Here is a 19,241-nt window from a genome sequence, read left to right as displayed (position 1 = left end):
ATTTAATTTGAGACAGTGTTTATTTTCAGGGTGATCATGAGAAATGAATTGAAGTCGTGACTGCAAAGTTTTTAAAATCTGGGTCATCTTACATCAACTTAAAATGACGAAAGAACCCCTGCATCCCCACTTTGACTCGACATTTAATGACTTTGACCTGGAGCCATACTTTTCCACGCTACCATACTTCTCTTTTCCTTTGGCATACTTCTCTCCTATTTTTTCACTAATAATAATAATAATAATGGCAGTCTCGATCTTCTCTTTTTCATCGAAAAATACTTTTCAATTCTCATCTTCACACACCTCTGGCCCGGCCCCTTAATCTAATCTAATCTAATCTAATATATAATTAAAAATGTATTCTCACTGTGTTTTATATACTAAAACCATGGCGTTGAAGTGTATGCACATCTTCATGTGTACATATATATGGCAATTAGATCAAGTTGATCAGTTCGTGGCATCAAATGCATGACAAGACTACAACCTTAAAACCCTAAGTCCTGCTTGCTTCTAATGGACTCCATTTTTCTCCTCAACGACGGAGAAAGGTCCGCTTTCCTTCGACGAATCATTCAATCTGTGGCCGGAAGTTCTTACATCTGCTTGTGGTCTTTATATTCACCCCAGCTGTCTGCATACAAGTAAGTAATAATTAATTAAGAAGGATCATATATTAATATCGAATATATTGTTCGATTATGAGATATTTCTGAACGCACGTACCCCTTGTTTTTCTTACAGTTTCTTGTTGTTCCTGGATGGAATATATCATGAAACAGTAATTAGCAGGCAATTACAGCCGAGCTCGTCGTCAGGAAGCCCGGCCCGGAGGCTTTTCAATGCATATTCTCAGTCGGAGAACTATGTGGTTACCGGGTATGATGTACACATTAGATTACGTACGGTGACATTCATAATTAGCATAGCACGTTGATTTATTAATCGGTCTATATATATGTTATCTGTTTTAGTTAATTATAAATACTATATACATATCTATCGTTTCTTCAGGCGAATTCCAGGGTTTGCTTTTACGAACAATGTTCCTTACTTGGAGTTAAAGGAGCATGAATTTCAAACAATGGCTTCAAGTAAAGTACAGCTCGATTTTTATCAAGAAGCTGGAATTAAGGTTTGTATATATATATATTCATTCACTAGATTATCAAAAGCATAACATTTTTGTGTTGAAAGAGTAATTTTCCAAACCTAGCTAGCTATTACTGCATATATAATTTAATTCAGTTCTGATTAATCTATTTGTATGTACGTATAGACTATAGTATTCATGAGTTGTGCCCTGGGAGAGATTGAACTGGGAATGCGCAACGAACCTCCGGTACGTAAGAAAAAACAAGTAAAAATTCTTGGTGAATCTATATATCAATTACAATATTTAAGTGCATGAAATTAAGTAATTAAAAACAATATAATGTTTTTTTTCTTCTTATATCAGATTGGACTACAAATGGAGATGAATAATATATTCTCGGCCATGAATTTCTCTCAACAAGCAGCAGCATCAACACTAGCCCCTCAACAAGCTACGGATCAAAGCCGACCCTCATCGTCATCATCATCCTTACGCTCATTATCATTCGATAGCCCGGATCAATATTCACCTCTAATGTACAATATTTCCACCACTTCTTTAGTTCAAGCTGAACCACAAAGATCAGAAGCAATTGTTCAAGAATCCCTCACTGAAAATGTGCTAAAATCGGTACCATTTTCATCGTCTCATCACCAAGCCATGCAAGATGCAAGCCAAATTCAAAATTTTCCAATTACCATAGAGAGTGCAGAAGCTGCCATGACAAAAGCCATTCTTGCTGTTTTATCTTCCTCTTCGACTACTTCCCCAACTCCGAATATTATTGCACCAAGTTTGAAAATCAGTCCCGTAAAACAAAAAGCAACTCCGTTTCAAAGGTATCAAATGGCTTTAGCCCCCGTCGCAGCTCGTAACCGTAAGCGTAACATGTTTAGAAGAGCTGTTGTTTTCTACAGAAACTTGCATTTGGGAAGGAGGCAGGAGTTGGCCATTCAAGATAATCGGCCTACCCCTGCTCAGTTGCACCACATGATAAACGAAAGGAAACGTCGCGAAAAGTTGAACGAAAGCTTTCAACTTCTAAGATCATTACTCCCTGTAGGATCAAAGGTACGTATGCCTGCTAGCTGGCACAAATTCAAAAGTTAATTAATCAAGTTACCTTTTCTTATCCGAATTTCGGATTCCTTAATTCTCCGAATATGAACATAATTAAAAAGGGATTTCTCGATCTCTACAGAAGGATAAAGCTTCTGTTCTTAGCAGCACTACGGAGTATCTAAGCTCATTGAAATCCAAAGTGGAAGAACTCAGCAAAAGAAACCAGATATTGGAGGGACGGGTTTCGAATCGAAAAGAACCTATAATTCAAGAATCTGTGGAGGTGCCTTCTTCTTCGACATCTTCTTCTAGATCTTCAGTTCAAGAAAGGGTAAATGTCGAAATGCATCGTGTTCCAGAATCGACTTCAGAAGCAAGATTATTAATCTTGGATTTGAGGGTTACAGTACGAGGAGAATGGAGAATGTTGGATTTGGTTAGCGGGATTCTGGAGTTTCTGAAACAGCAAAGGAATCTTATAAGCTTGTTATCTGTTGAGTCAAACACAAGAATGGCGGAATCAGATTCAGTGCATGGCTTGATATTGAGACTCAGAATTGAGGTACGTCTCTATATTAAATAATATTTGTGATTTTTGGTGGCTTATTTTCATGGCTTATAATTTATAAATGTGATGCATGCATTATATTCATGAAGTAGCTTTGATATATAATAGTCATGATTAATGTGTTTTAGTAAATACACATAAAAATTACATACATATATTTGTATGATCATATGATTTTGAAATAATCAAGTTGGTTTATTTTAAATTTCTATATTAACAAAACTGTTTTTAGTTTATAAAAATTTTAGAATAATTAATACACTAAAAGTAAGTAATAGTGTAACAGTACTGATCTAGGCGAACCTTTAAGATTTGCCTAACATATATAAATATCTCAAATATTCACATGCAATAAATAAATAATTAAATCATAGGCACGTTCTTTAATTTTAGCATATGAAAATACGCGGCAATAGATATTTGGCTTAGATTTACGAGGCAGTGATTAATCGGGGAATAATCGAATTCATATATCCAGCTCGAAAAATATTGGGTAATACTGCATGTACAAGAAGTGTTAAACATTGGGTTACACATAACACTTAAATTTACATGATTATCCCTGCACTTTAACTAAAATTATTTTGTTCAATAGTTTACACATATTAATATTTTGTTAATACAATAAAACATATATTAAATAAATAAAACTTGAGGGTTTATTTTTCAATAGCTTATTCTAATATTCAAATATTTTGAGTTGAACTCGAACTCAAATCTTAATACTAACCAGATTTGAGCCAAAAATATTATAACTTTTTGACTCGATCAAATCAAATTCGAGCTCGAATAAATCTGATTTGAGTCGAATTAGATTTAGAGCCATATATTAGGGTAGATTGATCAGTTCTTTTGATAAAGTTACATCGCGTTTCGAGAATGTTGCATATATATGTATCCATTAAGTTGCAGCTCCACGAAATAGACTAGAAACTCCGGCAAAAAGATAAGATTTTAGTCTATTTTGATAAATACAATACCTTTGAAAAGTGTACATGTAAGTTTAAAAAAAAAACCCTAGCTATTGCACCCAATTATTTACAAACCCAATGGGCAATCCGCAATTGTACACCACATGATGATATAAACTATAAAGTACCCTTAGCCGCCGGCAGGACTCTTGAGAAAAATTTATATATATGTCAATCAAGAAAGATAGAATGCGAGAAAGAAATAACTTGGAACTTCTGAATTATATGACACATTTTATGTACAATATTCTTCTTTATTCAATCATTTGACTGTTGAAATAAAATGAGTCATTTATATATAATTTCTTGTCTTTAATTAGGGAGATGAATTTGACGAATCTACTTTCCAAGAAGCCGTGAGAAGGGTTGTTGATGACTCAACCAATTGACAAATACCCCACAAAGATTCAATTTTTAGGTATATTTCCATCAATATATATATATATATCACAATTTTGATAGCCATTATAAAGGAATGTTTTTTTATAGGCATGCATTATATATATAACTGATGATATTTAGTGAGTTAATTGGTATACTAGAATTAAAATATCAGATTTATGGAGACTTTAATTTTGATTCATAATTTGAGTACGAGATTATTTGAATTTGTGATTTGTATTGGTTTGTAAACATCGTACTTTATCGAAATTTATCTAGCTACTTGTAAGGTTCATACTTCATATATACTAATCTTGCCTTTTTTTATATAGTTTATTTCTCTCTATATATTTAATAAATGGGATTATATCACTGATTATTTTAAAACCCTCACAATAGATTATCGAATTTTATCATAATTAGACTAAAAATAAAAAAAATAGACAAAAAAGATTTTGGAGTTTGGACAAATATTGTAGTATCTTGGACAAGCGATTCGTGCATAAACAAACAAAAATATAAAAAGTTTCCAAATTAATTTAAAATAAAAATTTATTTAAGTTTTTTTTAAAATTTATATAACAAAATTGTACTAATAAATTTATGATATAGATCTTTTTTATTATTAATTAATTAACTTTAAATCAAATTAAGGTAAATTTAACATTGTGGATCATGATACTAAAGAGTTTCAAGTTTAATAATATAATATGGATAGTATAAACCATAACTGAAGGGAAAAAAAAAACTACTGACACGTGAAATGTATATTGTCAAAATCACACCTAAATTATAGTTATAAAAACTTCAATGACGATAATTTTACATTTCTATTAATTATTGCATTTAGGACATGTAATTTCAGTTTTTTTTAAAAAAAAAAAACTAAATGTGATATTAACTGAAGCAGCAAATGTTTAAACTTTAAAATTAATCGCCATACATATTGTTCATCTTATTTAATTTCATTTTTCTGTTACATAAATTAATTAACTATATTAATTAAGATTATTGGAAAGTTATTTTCTTTACTGTTGAATTAGTTGATTTAAATAAATAAATAAATAATAATAATAATAATAATAATAATTATTATTATTATTATTATTATTATTATTATTAACCGTATGTGTTTACTTCATTAGTTTGAAATTAAATTGGGAAAATTGTAACCTTTATCATTTATATTTCTCTCTTAGCATTTTTAGTTCTTAACATATATAGACAAAATCGGGTCAACTGTTGGATTTTTTTCGAAGTGTTGGAACTATATATGTGAGTGATATATCAACATCAAATTAGTACAACGTCGAATAAAATGACCAAAATTACGGGAGATTAAAAAAAAAAAGAGATAATGAACTACACATAAATTAAATTTGACAACATGAGATAGATTATATATTGGTATGACCGTATGAGTTCTTTCCGAATCACTCAATTTATCTATAGATATCTTAAAATGGTCATCTCGTATGTAACTTATTCAAATTTGAGCATTTATATTTATCATTAATTTTTGTTTGATTCACTTATGTTTAGGTAGCCACCAACTTTTTGTGAATTCGAATAAGAATCTACGTACATCTGTTTTTGTCAATTTCCAATTTTGAAATTTCTCTGGGTAAATCAAATTCTTTTGTTGCCTATCTTGACCGACAATAAGTCTATGGGCACCAACTAGAAATCACATCAAATGAAAGTGACAGAAGAAGATCCTGGTTTTGTCAATGTTACATGGGAAGTAATATTCTTATGTAATTTTAACACAAAATATTTAAATAAAAAATTTATATAAAAACAACCAATATGAAACTCATCACGATATTTTTTTTTTCAAATCAAATATTCATATGAACATGTTGTAGTATCGAACGCTTGTTATTTTATCAAAAATTATAGTTGGTGATAATATGGTGCAACTTTCAAATCTTTTAAATCGCACAACAACTCAAACGACGTTGTTCGATCGCTCTACTCACAAGAAACAATCATTGTACCCCCAAAAATATTTCTCTCAATAATTGCACTCCTTGCAATCAACGGGACATTGACTCTGATACCAATTGTAAAACCGAACGCTTGTCGTTTTACCAAAAATTATAGATTGCGATAATGATGTAACTCAAATATTTTAAGTCATACAGCAACCCAAACGGCATGGTTCGATCGCTCTATTCAACAGTGTAAATTAGATCGAGATTGTTACTCCCAACACAACATAAAAAAACCAAAATCCTTGTTTCAAAAAAAAAAAAAAAAAAAACCTACTCGATGATAGTCAAATGTCAAACACAAACAATATTTCTTGTGAAATCTTTGTTGATATATATACCTTCGACTTCGAAAGTCGCTTTCATGATTAATTTACGTTTTATCGTGGCATCTAATAAAAATCAATCAACCTTACCAATTGGGTTTCTAATTTGAAGTAGTTTATTTTTGCCTATCTATCATTTAGACGCTTCTATGTATTCTATTTTACTTTATTGGTTCGGAAAAGTCGAAAAGAACATTGATGGTCAAAGCTGTTGTTATTTTCAAATCATTTCTTGTGGGTTTAGTGATGATGTCGATGTAATACGAACGTTCGCAGAAACAAAGAGAAGATATTTCTCAAGTTTTTTAGGAGCAAATTTACATTACTTAAATTTGTGTTGAACTTCTTTTTTTTTAAGATATTTCTCAAGTTTTTTAGGAGCAAAATTACATTACTTAAATTTGTGTTGAACTTCTTTTTTTTTTTTTTTTTTAAAAAAATCTGGTTGAATGGAATTGATCGGAAAATGTGAAGGCCCGTAAATTCACAAATATTAAATAAGTGGGTGTTTGGCTGAGCTTATGAGTTTTTTCAATTTGTTTGGCAATAATTTGCTCAAACAGCTATAAACGGTCAAAATAAACTGTTTGACAACTTATAAGCTGTTTTTAAAAAAATTAGGATGACCATACTTTTTTAAAAAAAATCTTATTTTAAAATCTTACTTCTTCAAAATAGCATTTTATATTTTCATAAATCTCCACCATGTCCTTCGCTTATTAAATATTAAATATTTTTTAAAATAAAATTTCCAAAGAATATTAATTTTTATAAATTTAATATGAAATATTTTCATATAGGTTTAATATTTATGATAAAAATTTAAAAATATTTTCATATAGGTTTAATATTTATGATAAAAATTTAAAAATATTTTTAAATAAAATTTATAGTATTATACTTTTTTGGTAATTTTGACTAGGGGTGATCACGGTGCAGTTTGGCGGTTTTTCATAAGAAATTCAAACCGAATTTCCAATTGCGGTTCGGTTATATTTTATTTTTTTATTGCGGTTTTATATGTAAAATCGTTTTCGACGGTTTTAAGCGGTTGCGATCGGTTCGCGGTTTTTTTAATGATAGGTAAAATGAAAAAAAAAAAACTATTCAAATTATTAGAATAATGAATGAAAACTATAATAAACAAAATAAAACTAAATAAAATAACAATCAAACGACAAAATAAAGTTAATCAATGTTTAGGCAATGTTGAAGATTAATATTTATATAGAGAAGTAGTAAATAGATTATGAAAAGAGAAAGAGGGAAAATTTTTTTGAAGAAGTGTTGGGAGAGAAGAGAGTGGAGAGGCATATGATCGAATCTATTATGTATAATGTATATACAATGTGCTATAAATATAACTCTAGCTAAATACCACTATACACGGCGGTGCGGTGCGTGGCGGTTTGGGCCAAAAATTATAACCGAACTATGGCGGCGAGGCGGTTTCCATTTTTTTTTAAAATCGCGGTTATTTAAAAAAATGAGATACGACGGTGCGGTGCGGTGCGGGTTGGTCGGTTCGGGCGGTTTTTGAAAAAAAATGTGATCACCCCTAATTTTGACAATAAAAAGATCTTTTAATGTTAAAGACATCAATATCTTTAATTCGTTTAAAATAAGTTTGTTCAAACACTTTAACAACTTATTTTTAAAATAAATCATGACATCTTATAAATTATTTTTAATAAATTTAGTCAAACAACCTCTAAATTTTGATATTTTTGGATGTGACATAACGAGCTTAAAACATATACTAAATCCAATTTTTCATGGTTAATTAAGAAATAAGTAAAATTAAAGACAGAAATATGAGAAATTTGAAAACAAGGATTCCCACCGAGAAGATTATAATCTCAAATATATAGGACTTTATTTATTATTCTGAATAAGATAGGACTTTGGTTCTTGATTATAAATTCTACATATATCTCTAATCTATTGTAATTTTATGAAAATGCTATGGCCGTCTATTATAATTTCAAAAATATACTTAATAATTAATATTCTATCTTCGCCGATAGTTATTTCTCCTCATTTATAAATTACGAAAGTAAGTCTCACTTTTCAATCACCACTCCACTCGTCAAGATTTCTTTTGGCCCGCCACTCGTCAAGATTTTAAAATAACTATTTCTTGAAACTTACAAATTTTATTAATATAAAAAAAATTCACACAAAAATAGTCATTTTTGTGAAACCGAGATTTCATTGAAGATACGAATCATGTTCATCCATTTCATGAATATATATCCATAAAATCATTTCAAAAAAAAAAATACACAACACTTTTTCAATCACTGATCCTCAATATTTTAAAATTTCTTTATCAAAGTTTCAGAAAGGAATTCTTGTACAAGTTGGTGATGCCCACTTCTAGAAGTTTGGCCGTCTCTCAGTTAGATATTAAACCTCATATTTCTCTATGAAATCAAATAACCAAAAAGAAGAATCTGCGAGCAAAAAAAAAAAGAAAAAAGAAAGAAAGAAAAGAAAAGGAAAAGGAAAAGTGTGTTGGTGTGTGGCTGAAAGCAAATGGACTAATCGCCTTAGATTGGAGGAAGCAGATAAGTGCACATTCACACCTGATTTTGAATCAAGAACCACCTTTCTTATACATAAAATTCGCTCATTACCTATAAAAGTCCACATCATGGAAAAGATGTGACATTTTTATAAAAATGGTTTCATTTCTTCTCTCTAGAAGTCATTGGATTGTTCAATTTGAGGAGTTCGCATAGAGACAGAAGAACAATGCTACATATCATTTGCCGATTTCAACAGGAAAAAAGTTGGACAATAAACAGCCAACATCAATATGGCATTCTTAAATGAATTGCCATCGATAACTTTCTTAACCACTAACATTGCCGAATATACAACAGAACATTTTTAACAAACAAAAATCAGCAGAACATCAGCAACAGATGATTGGAAGAAAATCATACAACCATACAATCAACCGGTCACCTGCTCGTCTAATTTTGTGGACGAATAAAACTTCTGCCAAGAGACCTGAAACGCCCACGTATCCGGGATTTTACTGTCACCGTGCAGGTCAAGACTTCAACACCCAATGACGAGGAACACTGAAGGTAAATGGGTTGCAAGACTTGTCCCAAAATTCCTACCGATCTAGCTTGCTGATGTGTCTATCCATGTATATAAAAGGATTAGACGGCAAAAGCAGATCTTGCACAGCAATATAAGCATATTTCATATTAAACAGCTCATTATTTGATCTTCTTGATCAAGAATAAGCTTACAATTTTATGCCTCAACCGCAGTAACGATTTCTTCATCGGTCGTATCAGATGCAGCAGCATCTTCAGTGATCTCTCCATCTATAGCTCCAATTATAGAATCATTTTTGGCATCTGGTTCGACGTCAATAAGTTTCTCCTTAAGCAACTTCATGAGTTCTTCCCGCTCACTTTCGTTTTCAGACAGGTAACTCTTCAAAGCTTCCTTGCCATGAAAATTTTTACCGTTCATGTTAAAGAATGAACCAGATTTAGTAACAAACTTGTGTTTGCATCCTAAGTCTATCAGCTCCGATTCACGACTAATTCCTTTGCCAAATTCGAGCTCAAACTCGGCAGTTCTAAATGGAGGCGCATGCTTGTTCTTTACAATCTTCACATGAACTTGGCTTCCTATAGCCTATAGAAGAAAGAGATCATTAAAAATACACCTGTAATTGAATCATTACAAAATGCTCTTTAACTCTTATTGGTCTAAGATAGCATGTTACCTAGAACAAACTCGAACTTTAATGACCTAAACAGTGTCTTGCAAGGAACATTATTTTTACCCAAACAATAAAGTGCATGAACATAGCAAAAGTTGAGAAACAAAAAGACGAGAAGAAAAGGCCAAATAAGCTCATTCTCGAGCAACATCAAATGACAAAATTGATGAAAATGCTATTATCTGATAGTGTTCAAGAGGAAGGTATCCAATTTATCACATAATTTTACGAGTATTGTCTGTTTAGAAACATGGGATTTCAATGTGGAACTTTCAGTAAAGAAAATTCGAAGTGCAATTTCACTTAAGAAGCGATGTTCCACAGACCGAATAACACAATGGTTTACAATTAAAATAACTGGTTCAGAAACAGAATAGAAGTTTTATAATGCTATGTGTATTGCAAAAGGTACAGAAAAATAGAGCAATTAACCAAGATAAAAGTGAGGACGAGGTAATCATTCCATTTATTAAGATGCGAGATATTCGTTACTCTATAAGCTTGGGCAATGGGTATGCGTAAGCTGCATACCTCTTCTCCCTTCTTGACAAGCCCCGTTCTCTTAATATTTAGACGTACTGAAGCATAAAACTTCAAAGCATTTCCACCACAAGTAACTTCAGTGGGGCCGCCAAATCCAAAGGTAGACAGCTTGGATCGTACCTAAAATTGCATATAATTAATTGGGGATGCAGAAAGAACGAAATTGAAGGGAAAGGACAATTAGAAGGAGAGGGGATTGAGCTACCCTTATCTAACTCATGGCACAAAATAAAATTAGAAAGTGGACGAGAAATTAAAAAGCAAAGTATTGTAAGCTCATGAAAAGAAGGAAAATTAAAATGCATGACAAACAAAGATCATAAATTAGAAAAGGAGTATTCATGGGAAGATATGAAGAATGCAATAAGATGCACAGAAAATGTGGTTGAAAAATATTTTCTGCATTATTAATAGTACACATTTGAGTAAAAATGGATACAGATATGAATAATAAAAAAAAAGTTGAACACAATAAAAATTTCTAGCCCTTGCCTGATTTGTAAAAATTAATATCGTCTGTGAAAGTGACAAAGAATGGCTCAATTTGCGAAGTGCCTGGCTCATAAGTCTAGCTTGCATTGCCATGTGTGCATCCCCCATTTCACCATCAAGTTCACCTTTAGGAACCAGGGCAGCTACCTACAAATGAAATCAGGAAAAATAAGTGGCATCACAAAAGATTGTCAATGGCCTTGCGAAATATTTCAATGACATCGTAAGCAGGAACCACATGTCTTACTTACACTATCCACAACAACAACATCGACTGAACCACTTCGGATTAGGGTATCCACAAGACTGAGAGCTTGCTCACCACAATCTGGTTGTGACAGAAGCAAGTTGTTAGTGTTTACTCCAATTGCCTCCGCTAATGCTGGATCAAGCGCATGTTCAGCATCCACAAAGACACAATAACCTAGAAATGGACAAAAAAGGTAGAGAACAAAAATTGTCAATAAAACAAGTGTTACGGAAGTTAAAACGAGGCAAAATGACCAACCTCCTTGTTTTTGTGCCTCAGCAATCACATGAAGAGCAAGAGTTGTTTTCCCAGAAGCCTCTGGACCATATATCTCCACAACACGCCCCTATTAACCCTCATAAACTTCATTTATATAAATTTAAATATGAAAATAGCTAACAAAAATTGATCTCGCACTTTTAGCAGTCCTGTGAATGTATGGTGTCCTAATATATGTCCACTGACAAAATGTACAAGAAGGTTTACACTCACGTTATGTAGCACATAAGTAAAATTATATATATCAATAACATCTCTTCAAGGGTAAATGGGTAATCGATAGCTTACACACAAAGACACCGTTTGGTTTGAGTGATGAGATAAGTAATACATAGATAAGTAATATAATGTAATTAAAAATAAATACGAAATAATAGTTAATACATTATTTGATTTGATGGATAGATTATAATTTATTTGATTTAATTGATATAAAATTAATAATTAATAAATTGAAAAATAATATGACGAGAATAACGTGAAATTGGATGGGATAAGTTATACATAGATTAATAATACACCAAACCCAACAATGCCAAAGGGTCTAGACAAACCCAACAAATTTGAAATATAGTTTATACTTTAAGGCTCCGCTTGATACATGTGATGGGATTATTAATGTAAAGATAAGTTATGAGATATGTATATTTTAGTAATAATATTTGAAATAATAAAAAATATACATCAATTTGTTTGGTTGGTTTTTTATGCGAAGGATTAAGAGTTGGATAAGAAAATTGTATCCAAATTGCCCTTGGTCATCGTCCGATCACACTCTCACTTCAGAGAAAACATAATCACAAATCTCTTCACACTACTAGTCCTCCTCTTTCGACACCCACAAACACACAGTTGCATCATCGGGTAATTTGAAATTGAATGAATACATTATATCATAGTTTTGTCCGACTGAAATCTCCTTCGTCGTCCCATCTCAATTATTAAACAAATCTTCGTTTGAACACCACAAAATTAAAACAAAAATCAATCTAAATAATAGTTTCAGAAAACTAGCTGCCTAAAGTTAACAAAAAGAATGAAAGCCCACCCGATTCAAAAAAATTAAGATGCTCAAGTGGATAAATCACCGTTTCAAGAAATCTATCCGGGAGGTGTGTTTTTTGGGAAGGTGACGCCTTTTATTTCGAACCAAAAAAAAAGTGGACAAAGATTTACACTTTACCTTCAAGAAATCGCTCCAGATCTGTTGAAAGAGCTAGAAGAAGATTTCGGTAAAAGCTTGAAAGTGAGGTGGGTTGGTATAGTAGGGCACAAAAAAGGGATAAATTGGTAATTGAGCATTATTCTCCCGAGTACTGTACAAATGAGGACTCATAATACTTGCTCTCACGTGGGTTTCATATTCCATCTTTTTCAAGCCCATACAGTGAATTGTGCCGGGCCCATGGTTATCCAAGAATGTGCTAAAATCAATTCAAACGTTGGACTACTTGCTAATCATTTAGTTATCAACCTTACCAAACGCTGCCTAATAAAAATCTGAATGAAATGGAGAAAAAAATTCTGAAAACAAAAGCACGTAGAAGATAGTTGATTGGACCCTCGTTAAACACAAAAGATTACAATATGAAATTTTACCAAATTTTAACCTTCCCTTGGCAGTGTAGAAAGGAGTGCTGACCACATTCAAAGGTTTCGTTTAGTTAACTTACACCCATTCCAAGCTGCATGATAATAAGATCTAAAACCAGGACTCCTAAACAAGGAGGATAGGGCAGTATGCAGATAATACAGTTTGTAGTTCTTTTAAACAAATTTTTCGGGAATGGACATATTTTCGATGATAATACCTTTGGAAGTCCACCGATTCCCAGTGCGATATCCAAGGCAAAAGATCCTGTGGACACCACAGGAGTATGCCTAGGAGAGGCAGACCGCCCGAGCCACATAATGGATCCTTTTCCAAATGACGTGGTGATCTGATCCAAAGCAAGCTTCAGGGCTAAATCTTTTTTGGACATATTCTCTTCACCAGAATCACTATTATCTGACTTTGATTTTTTTTTACCTTCATGCATACAGAGCAGAATCAACTTACTTGGAAATCTTATGCAAACAGAGTAACACAAGAAAACCCTTGCAAGAGGACCAAAAAGAACTGTAGGAACCCAACACAAAAGCTTGCTAATAGAGAGAATACAATGGGCTTATTTCCTTAAAAAAAACCATAAGTCACATAATCATCACTGCTAACCAAATACTGTCCAATAATATGGTAAAACCATGATTGATCTTGTAAAGCTCAAGACAGATATCCATCGGCTCTATATGATTGTGAATAAGAGTGTATTGTGTACTAGAATAACAATCCTAAAACATCAAGATATCAAATCAGGGTATGGAAGAAAGACGCATTATCTATCATCCAACTACAAATGTTCAAGGAACAGATGAAAATGTACAAGAAGAAGAAATTTCACTAAGCATACTCCATGACAAAGTTTACATTGTGTCGTATAACGAAAGACCAATGGCATCTTCATCTTTTGGGAAAACTGCATGTAAAGTGCGAACAATGAATTTCATCCAACTTCTCTGCTTAGTTAGGTAACTCAGACAACTGAGAACATAATCGGCGAGTTAAAATGCAGGTATACACACATTCACATATACGTGGACATATCAATTGGTTATCAACTATTCATGTAATTACTTCAGCCATTAATCCACTCTACGCTTATTTGACGGTGTTCCTTGTATATAAACATAAATCTGAAGTAAGTAAACACGGAAACACTAACAGTAACATTAACAACTTTGATGCTAATGCAATTGTTGTTAAGTGTCGAGTACAAAAAATTCTAGTACCTTTTGTAGAAAAGTTGCATATATGAGTGGATGTTTCCAATATTTTGTTCCTATATTCCTGCAAAATGGATAATAAGAATTTAAGCATGCAACAGGCATTACCTTTCTTCCCGGAAACTGAAAGGACAATCCCGAGGAACTTCTTAACCACAAAATAAACCAGCAGGCCACCCCTCCCGCAAATCCCCAGCCCCACAGACATAAGAAGAGCAAGCAGCACTTCGGTGTTCCGAAAAACAGGTCATAGAATATAGACTCTTCTACGCTGATACAACAAACCTATAGTTCAAATTGCAACTTCATAACATAAGATCAAACCTGTCTTTTCATTTCTAAGCAAGCAATTCCAGGAAATGGGAGAAAAAAACACAAACACGAGCACAGAGTAAAACAACCCCCTTTCTAACATATCTCCTCAAGCAAAGTACCGATTTTGAAAGCGAAAACATTTTACATGACCAAATGGGTCCCTGTCAAAAACAGAATTCTCATTTCTAACCGAGAATCCAGCGTCATCTCGAAAAGAAACAGAATGAAGTGAGAAAAACACAAAGCTTGTAATTAATAATAATAATAATAATTAAAAAAACCTGTAATTGCGGAAACATGCATCGCCTAAGACTATAAGCGTTTCGAAGACACCTCGCCATTTCGGATTCAAGCTCAATCAAACAAATGATAGGGGAAAAAAATCCTTTCTCTTTTGTGTTAACCCGCTCTCTACAATCACCCTATAATTCCACTACGAGAGAGTGAAAGTGGAAGAGGAGAGGGTTTATTAGGGTTTTTGAGGGGGTTTTCCCTCCATTTTTAACTCCTCGTTTATGGAGACGATGGATCGTGTGATTTGTAGGTACACGTGCGAAGCTTTTCGTTTATCAATAAGCCCTTTTTTCTTTTTTCTTTTTTTTGAAACACATAAGCCCACTTATTATATATTATATTATATATATATATAATATAATATATATCATAATCTCTCCTTAACAATTTTGTGATTTTAAATTAAACAATTGAGCTGATTTATTTGTACATTCCGAATAATATCATATTTCATTTAAAGTTTTAATTTAAAACTTTTTTGGACACTTATGAAATTAAAATTTTGATTATATGATGCGAATGAGATAGGTCAAACTCACTCATATTTTCGTGTAATCCAAAAACCACATTTAAAAGTTACTTACATTAGTAACTTTGCAAACCTTGATATATTCTTGTTACTTTTCTTTCTATGAAATTTTGATGATATTTGGGGCATGAAATGTTTTTCTCGTGTAAACTTCTTATTACTGAAACTGCAACAGGATATGACCAGAATTGAAATTCTTTTATCTTATTTTGATTGGCTACTGTGCGATTTGTTTTGTTTTCACTGACAATTTGCTAATAGAGTAGTAGTCCTGAAACATTAAGAAGTGTTTAATATTTCATCTTGGTGGTTGGACTCTTTAATTAGCTTCGGTACAAGGGCATCCGCATTGGTAGAGATTAATCTGCATTATTCCACCTTCCACCTCTTCAAAAAACGTGGGTTTCACATGCCACATACTCATTACATTTATACCTTCTCATTATTAATACACACTCATATTTTTTTAATATCAACATTCATTATTTATGAGTCCCACTGTTCATTCATTATTAAATAAATAAATTTCTAATTTTGTTTATAATTTTAAAATTGTATATTTTTTGTTTTGATTAAAAAAATAATATATTTTAAAAATATGAAATAACCGTTGGGACTCTAGATATTACTATTTAAATAAATTGTAATTATTTAAAATAATCTTTAGTGTTAAATATTTATTTTTTAAAAAAAAAATAATGAAAGAGTTGTTATTTACTTTACAAACGGATACACGTATACATACTACATACATTTATATTGAAGCAACCAACGGTTTTTTTACTTTATTTTTTTTATTACATTTTTTTAATTGCAAAATATGGAAGAGTGTGAATGGGATATAGCTTTCCTCTCTCTTCCAGATTAATGCAAATGAATTTTTGGGCTGACTTAATAATTTATGCACCCACATTGGTGCAATAATATTAATAGGTGTTAATTAATAATCACCTATTAATGCACCTATGTGGATGTTCTAAGTTAATTCAATAGCTTCACTAATTTGCATGTAAGAAATTCAAATTTTATCTCTCAAGTTAATAGGGAGATGTTATATGGTATTTAATTTCCTTTATTTTACTAGCTCTTCTTAAATGTAGATTATTTGGAGTTTCATAAATAGTAACTACTGCACCAATGAGAGCCCAGAGACAAACCCCATTCTCTTCTTTGTTCCTCACTTCCTCCATCACAGCACTTGAATAAAGCAAAGAAAGTGAGAATAATAAAACCCAGTCACTGGAACGGGAGGAAGGGCGCAAGTTTTCTCTCGTCAAATGTGATTTGTTATAAATAGTTGAAATTTTGCACTGCATGGGCTTCAAATTATAAGCCTGTATTATTGAGATATAATATAAACTATTTGCAATCATCTCAAGATTGGAGATCCTAATGCAGTAAGGAGATGGCGCGCAGAACAAATAATTAAAATCGAGAAGAATAGTTCTTCGGCCAATGAAAGAAATGCTGAGAAAAAGGTTTGTAAAGGAATATATATAAATGTGATTTGCATGTATTAACTTAATTAGCTTTGATACACGTTTCCTAATCTATAATTTAGCTCAAAATGTTACTTGCAGAAAAGAAAGCGAGCAGAAAAGAAAATGAAGTTTGGTATTAAAAGATTAAAGCTGCAAACAGTTTCAAATTAAAGCCAAAAAAGATAATGTGTTGGCGTCACTATTTGCAGGGGAAGTGTCACGAGGTTGTATTTTGTCCTCAACCTATGATACTGGTTGGCGTTGTAGGGGTCATATCTTAGTTGTTCATATATATATACTTGATCTTGTTCCTTCATTTTCATGCTAGGATAGGAAATGCGACACTTACGTACATGCACTCAATAGACGAGAAAATAATTGCTCAAAGCTGGCTCTTTATGTTGTTCATTGTGGTTTGTACAGGGTGAGAAGTGCAAATTCTCCCATGATACACCCTTCTTGACAAAATCTAAGGTATGAATTTGCAACTACTGTATTTTTGTAATATACATATTATGAAAATTAATAGCGGTATATATCCTAATCAGTGAGGCAAAGAATAAGTTGGATAGTAGTTTTCAGCCACACTGCGTGAATTTTCGTAACGAAACCACATTCAAACGTTCTTGAATAAAATAAAGGATGTAGGCTGGAATGAAGTAAACGAAAAAACTAGTCTGGATGCTGAACGAATCCACATTCTAAGTGTTTCTTGACCTATTCATGTGCAAAGCCGAAGTAACAACAGTAAATGAAATGTTTTTCTTGGCTCGGAATTGTAGAAGTTAAAGGTTTGACGGTGAATTTGTCTAAAACAAAAAAATAAAAACATCTTGAATAGTTCAATTCAAAGTTCAAAACAAACATAACAATCAATTTAGTCTTCATATCAGCCTACATTTCTTGAGGACATTACTTTACCATTGTCTTCTCAACCAATGAGCTCAGAGGTTTCTCCGGCAAGCAAAAAACAAGATAAGACTGATTTTGAATTAAAATCAAGAACATCAAAGAATATTGACTCTGATCTTATGCAGAAGCTCTCTTGCAACCTTGAGAATGTTGCTTCTCAGATTGAATCGATTGGTGTTGTATATAATAATTGTTGGGATGCGATTAAGGAAGTCCCAAATTTGGATAATCGCACTCGATTCACAGTACTTGACTTGATTAATAACAGAGCAAAGAAAATGGCTTTCTTAAAAATGACAATTAAAGAACGATCGGATTGGATAAATTATAAATTGGAATGATCGAATGCTTTTGGGGTAAGGGACATAAGTTAATAATAAACACTACTACATTTGAATTTTTTCTCATATTTATTTGGATTGTTTTTTTAGTTATTGAACTAGTATATAATTTTAAGATTTTGACTTATATATATAATTTTGGACTGTTTATCGAACAATTTTTTTTTTTGATTATGCATGTGATTTTTCCCCCCATGAATTCATAGGGATTTTTTTATTTAATATTTTTTTTTATGTAAGTTCATTTAAATGTCAAATATCAATTCACATGACACAAATGAAGAAATGGGAGAAGACAAATCAGAAGAAGAACTACAAGAATTCATTGAGTATTTGTTGATGCAAATTTTTGAAATATTTTTTGTGTTAAATGGTTATATGACTAGCATGTGTCATGATCGTATCCAGCACCCGTTAACTAAAAGATCAATAACTGCAAGTGGATACGATTATATTTATAGAATATTAAAAGAAGATCCAAACTTTAGAGAAATATATAGGATGTACCCCAATATTTTTTTAAAGTTGTGCAACATTCTTATGGGGAAAACACACTTACAAGACACACGCTATATCTGTGTTGAAGAAATTCTTGCCATGTTTTTACTTATTGTTGGTCAAAATACTCGATATTGCATGATTCGTAAAATATTTGGCCGATCACGATACAACGCTAGCCAAAATTTCCACAAGGTGTTGAAAGCATTAAACAACATTGCCATTGATATGATGGTGAAGCCTGGATCAACAGTACCAGAACGAATAAGAGAGAGCACAAGATTTTACCCTTACTTCAAAGTAACAACATTTTTCAATTATTGTGTTTT

At 32.0% G+C, this 19,241-nt stretch overlaps 2 protein-coding genes across 4 annotated transcripts; one reads left to right on the top strand and one right to left on the bottom strand.

Annotated features, from left to right (window-relative positions):
- Positions 1–410: 410 nt before the first annotated feature.
- Positions 411–4,255, top strand: LOC140873343 (putative transcription factor bHLH041). The gene is made up of 7 exons (XM_073276438.1): positions 411–647; positions 748–882; positions 1,018–1,138; positions 1,283–1,345; positions 1,463–2,170; positions 2,301–2,723; positions 4,021–4,255. Exons 1-7 carry the CDS (start codon positions 520–522, stop codon positions 4,087–4,089), a joined length of 1,647 nt encoding a protein of 548 aa, XP_073132539.1. The 5' UTR covers positions 411–519; the 3' UTR covers positions 4,090–4,255.
- Positions 4,256–9,150: 4,895 nt separating this feature from the next.
- On the bottom strand, positions 9,151–15,399 carry LOC140873167 (DNA repair protein recA homolog 3, mitochondrial). Of its 3 annotated transcripts, XM_073276170.1 has the most exons (9): positions 15,139–15,399; positions 14,549–14,606; positions 13,531–13,748; positions 11,699–11,786; positions 11,442–11,614; positions 11,191–11,337; positions 10,687–10,818; positions 9,671–10,067; positions 9,151–9,556 (listed from the first exon to the last, which is right to left on the bottom strand). In XM_073276170.1, the coding sequence occupies exons 1-8, from the start codon at positions 15,196–15,198 to the stop codon at positions 9,675–9,677; spliced, it is 1,269 nt and encodes a 422-aa protein (XP_073132271.1). In that variant the 5' UTR covers positions 15,199–15,399; the 3' UTR covers positions 9,151–9,556; positions 9,671–9,674. The 3 variants fall into 3 exon arrangements, with proteins under 3 accessions (XP_073132271.1, XP_073132270.1, XP_073132272.1); XM_073276169.1 differs by having other exon boundaries at positions 9,151–10,067; XM_073276171.1 differs by lacking the exon at positions 15,139–15,399 and adding an exon at positions 14,867–14,889 and having other exon boundaries at positions 9,151–10,067.
- Between the last annotated feature and the right edge of the window lie 3,842 nt (positions 15,400–19,241).

This window comes from Henckelia pumila, unplaced genomic scaffold (genome assembly GCF_033568475.1).
Source record: "Henckelia pumila isolate YLH828 unplaced genomic scaffold, ASM3356847v2 CTG_525:::fragment_3, whole genome shotgun sequence".
Taxonomy (NCBI): Eukaryota; Viridiplantae; Streptophyta; class Magnoliopsida; order Lamiales; family Gesneriaceae; genus Henckelia; species Henckelia pumila.
Note: the sequence above shows the minus strand (reverse complement) of the source record. Positions and strands in the feature narration are given on the sequence as shown.

Bases quoted from the DNA above. Each gene is read 5' to 3' on its own strand.
- LOC140873343 (XM_073276438.1), top strand. From the start codon at position 520: ATGGACTCCATTTTTCTCCTCAACGACGGAGAAAGGTCCGCTTTCCTT. The intron at 1,139-1,282 runs GTTTGTATATAT...ATGTACGTATAG, and splicing joins ATCAAGAAGCTGGAATTAAG to ACTATAGTATTCATGAGTTG. The intron at 2,171-2,300 runs GTACGTATGCCT...CGATCTCTACAG, and splicing joins TACTCCCTGTAGGATCAAAG to AAGGATAAAGCTTCTGTTCT.
- LOC140873167 (XM_073276169.1), bottom strand. From the start codon at position 15,198: ATGGCGAGGTGTCTTCGAAACGCTTATAGTCTTAGGCGATGCATGTTT. The intron at 14,607-15,138 runs GTTTTTTTAATT...TCCATTTTGCAG, and splicing joins GCATGTTTCCGCAATTACAG to GAATATAGGAACAAAATATT. The intron at 10,819-11,190 runs GCAAGGGCTAGA...ATGCAATTTTAG, and splicing joins TATTAATTTTTACAAATCAG to GTACGATCCAAGCTGTCTAC.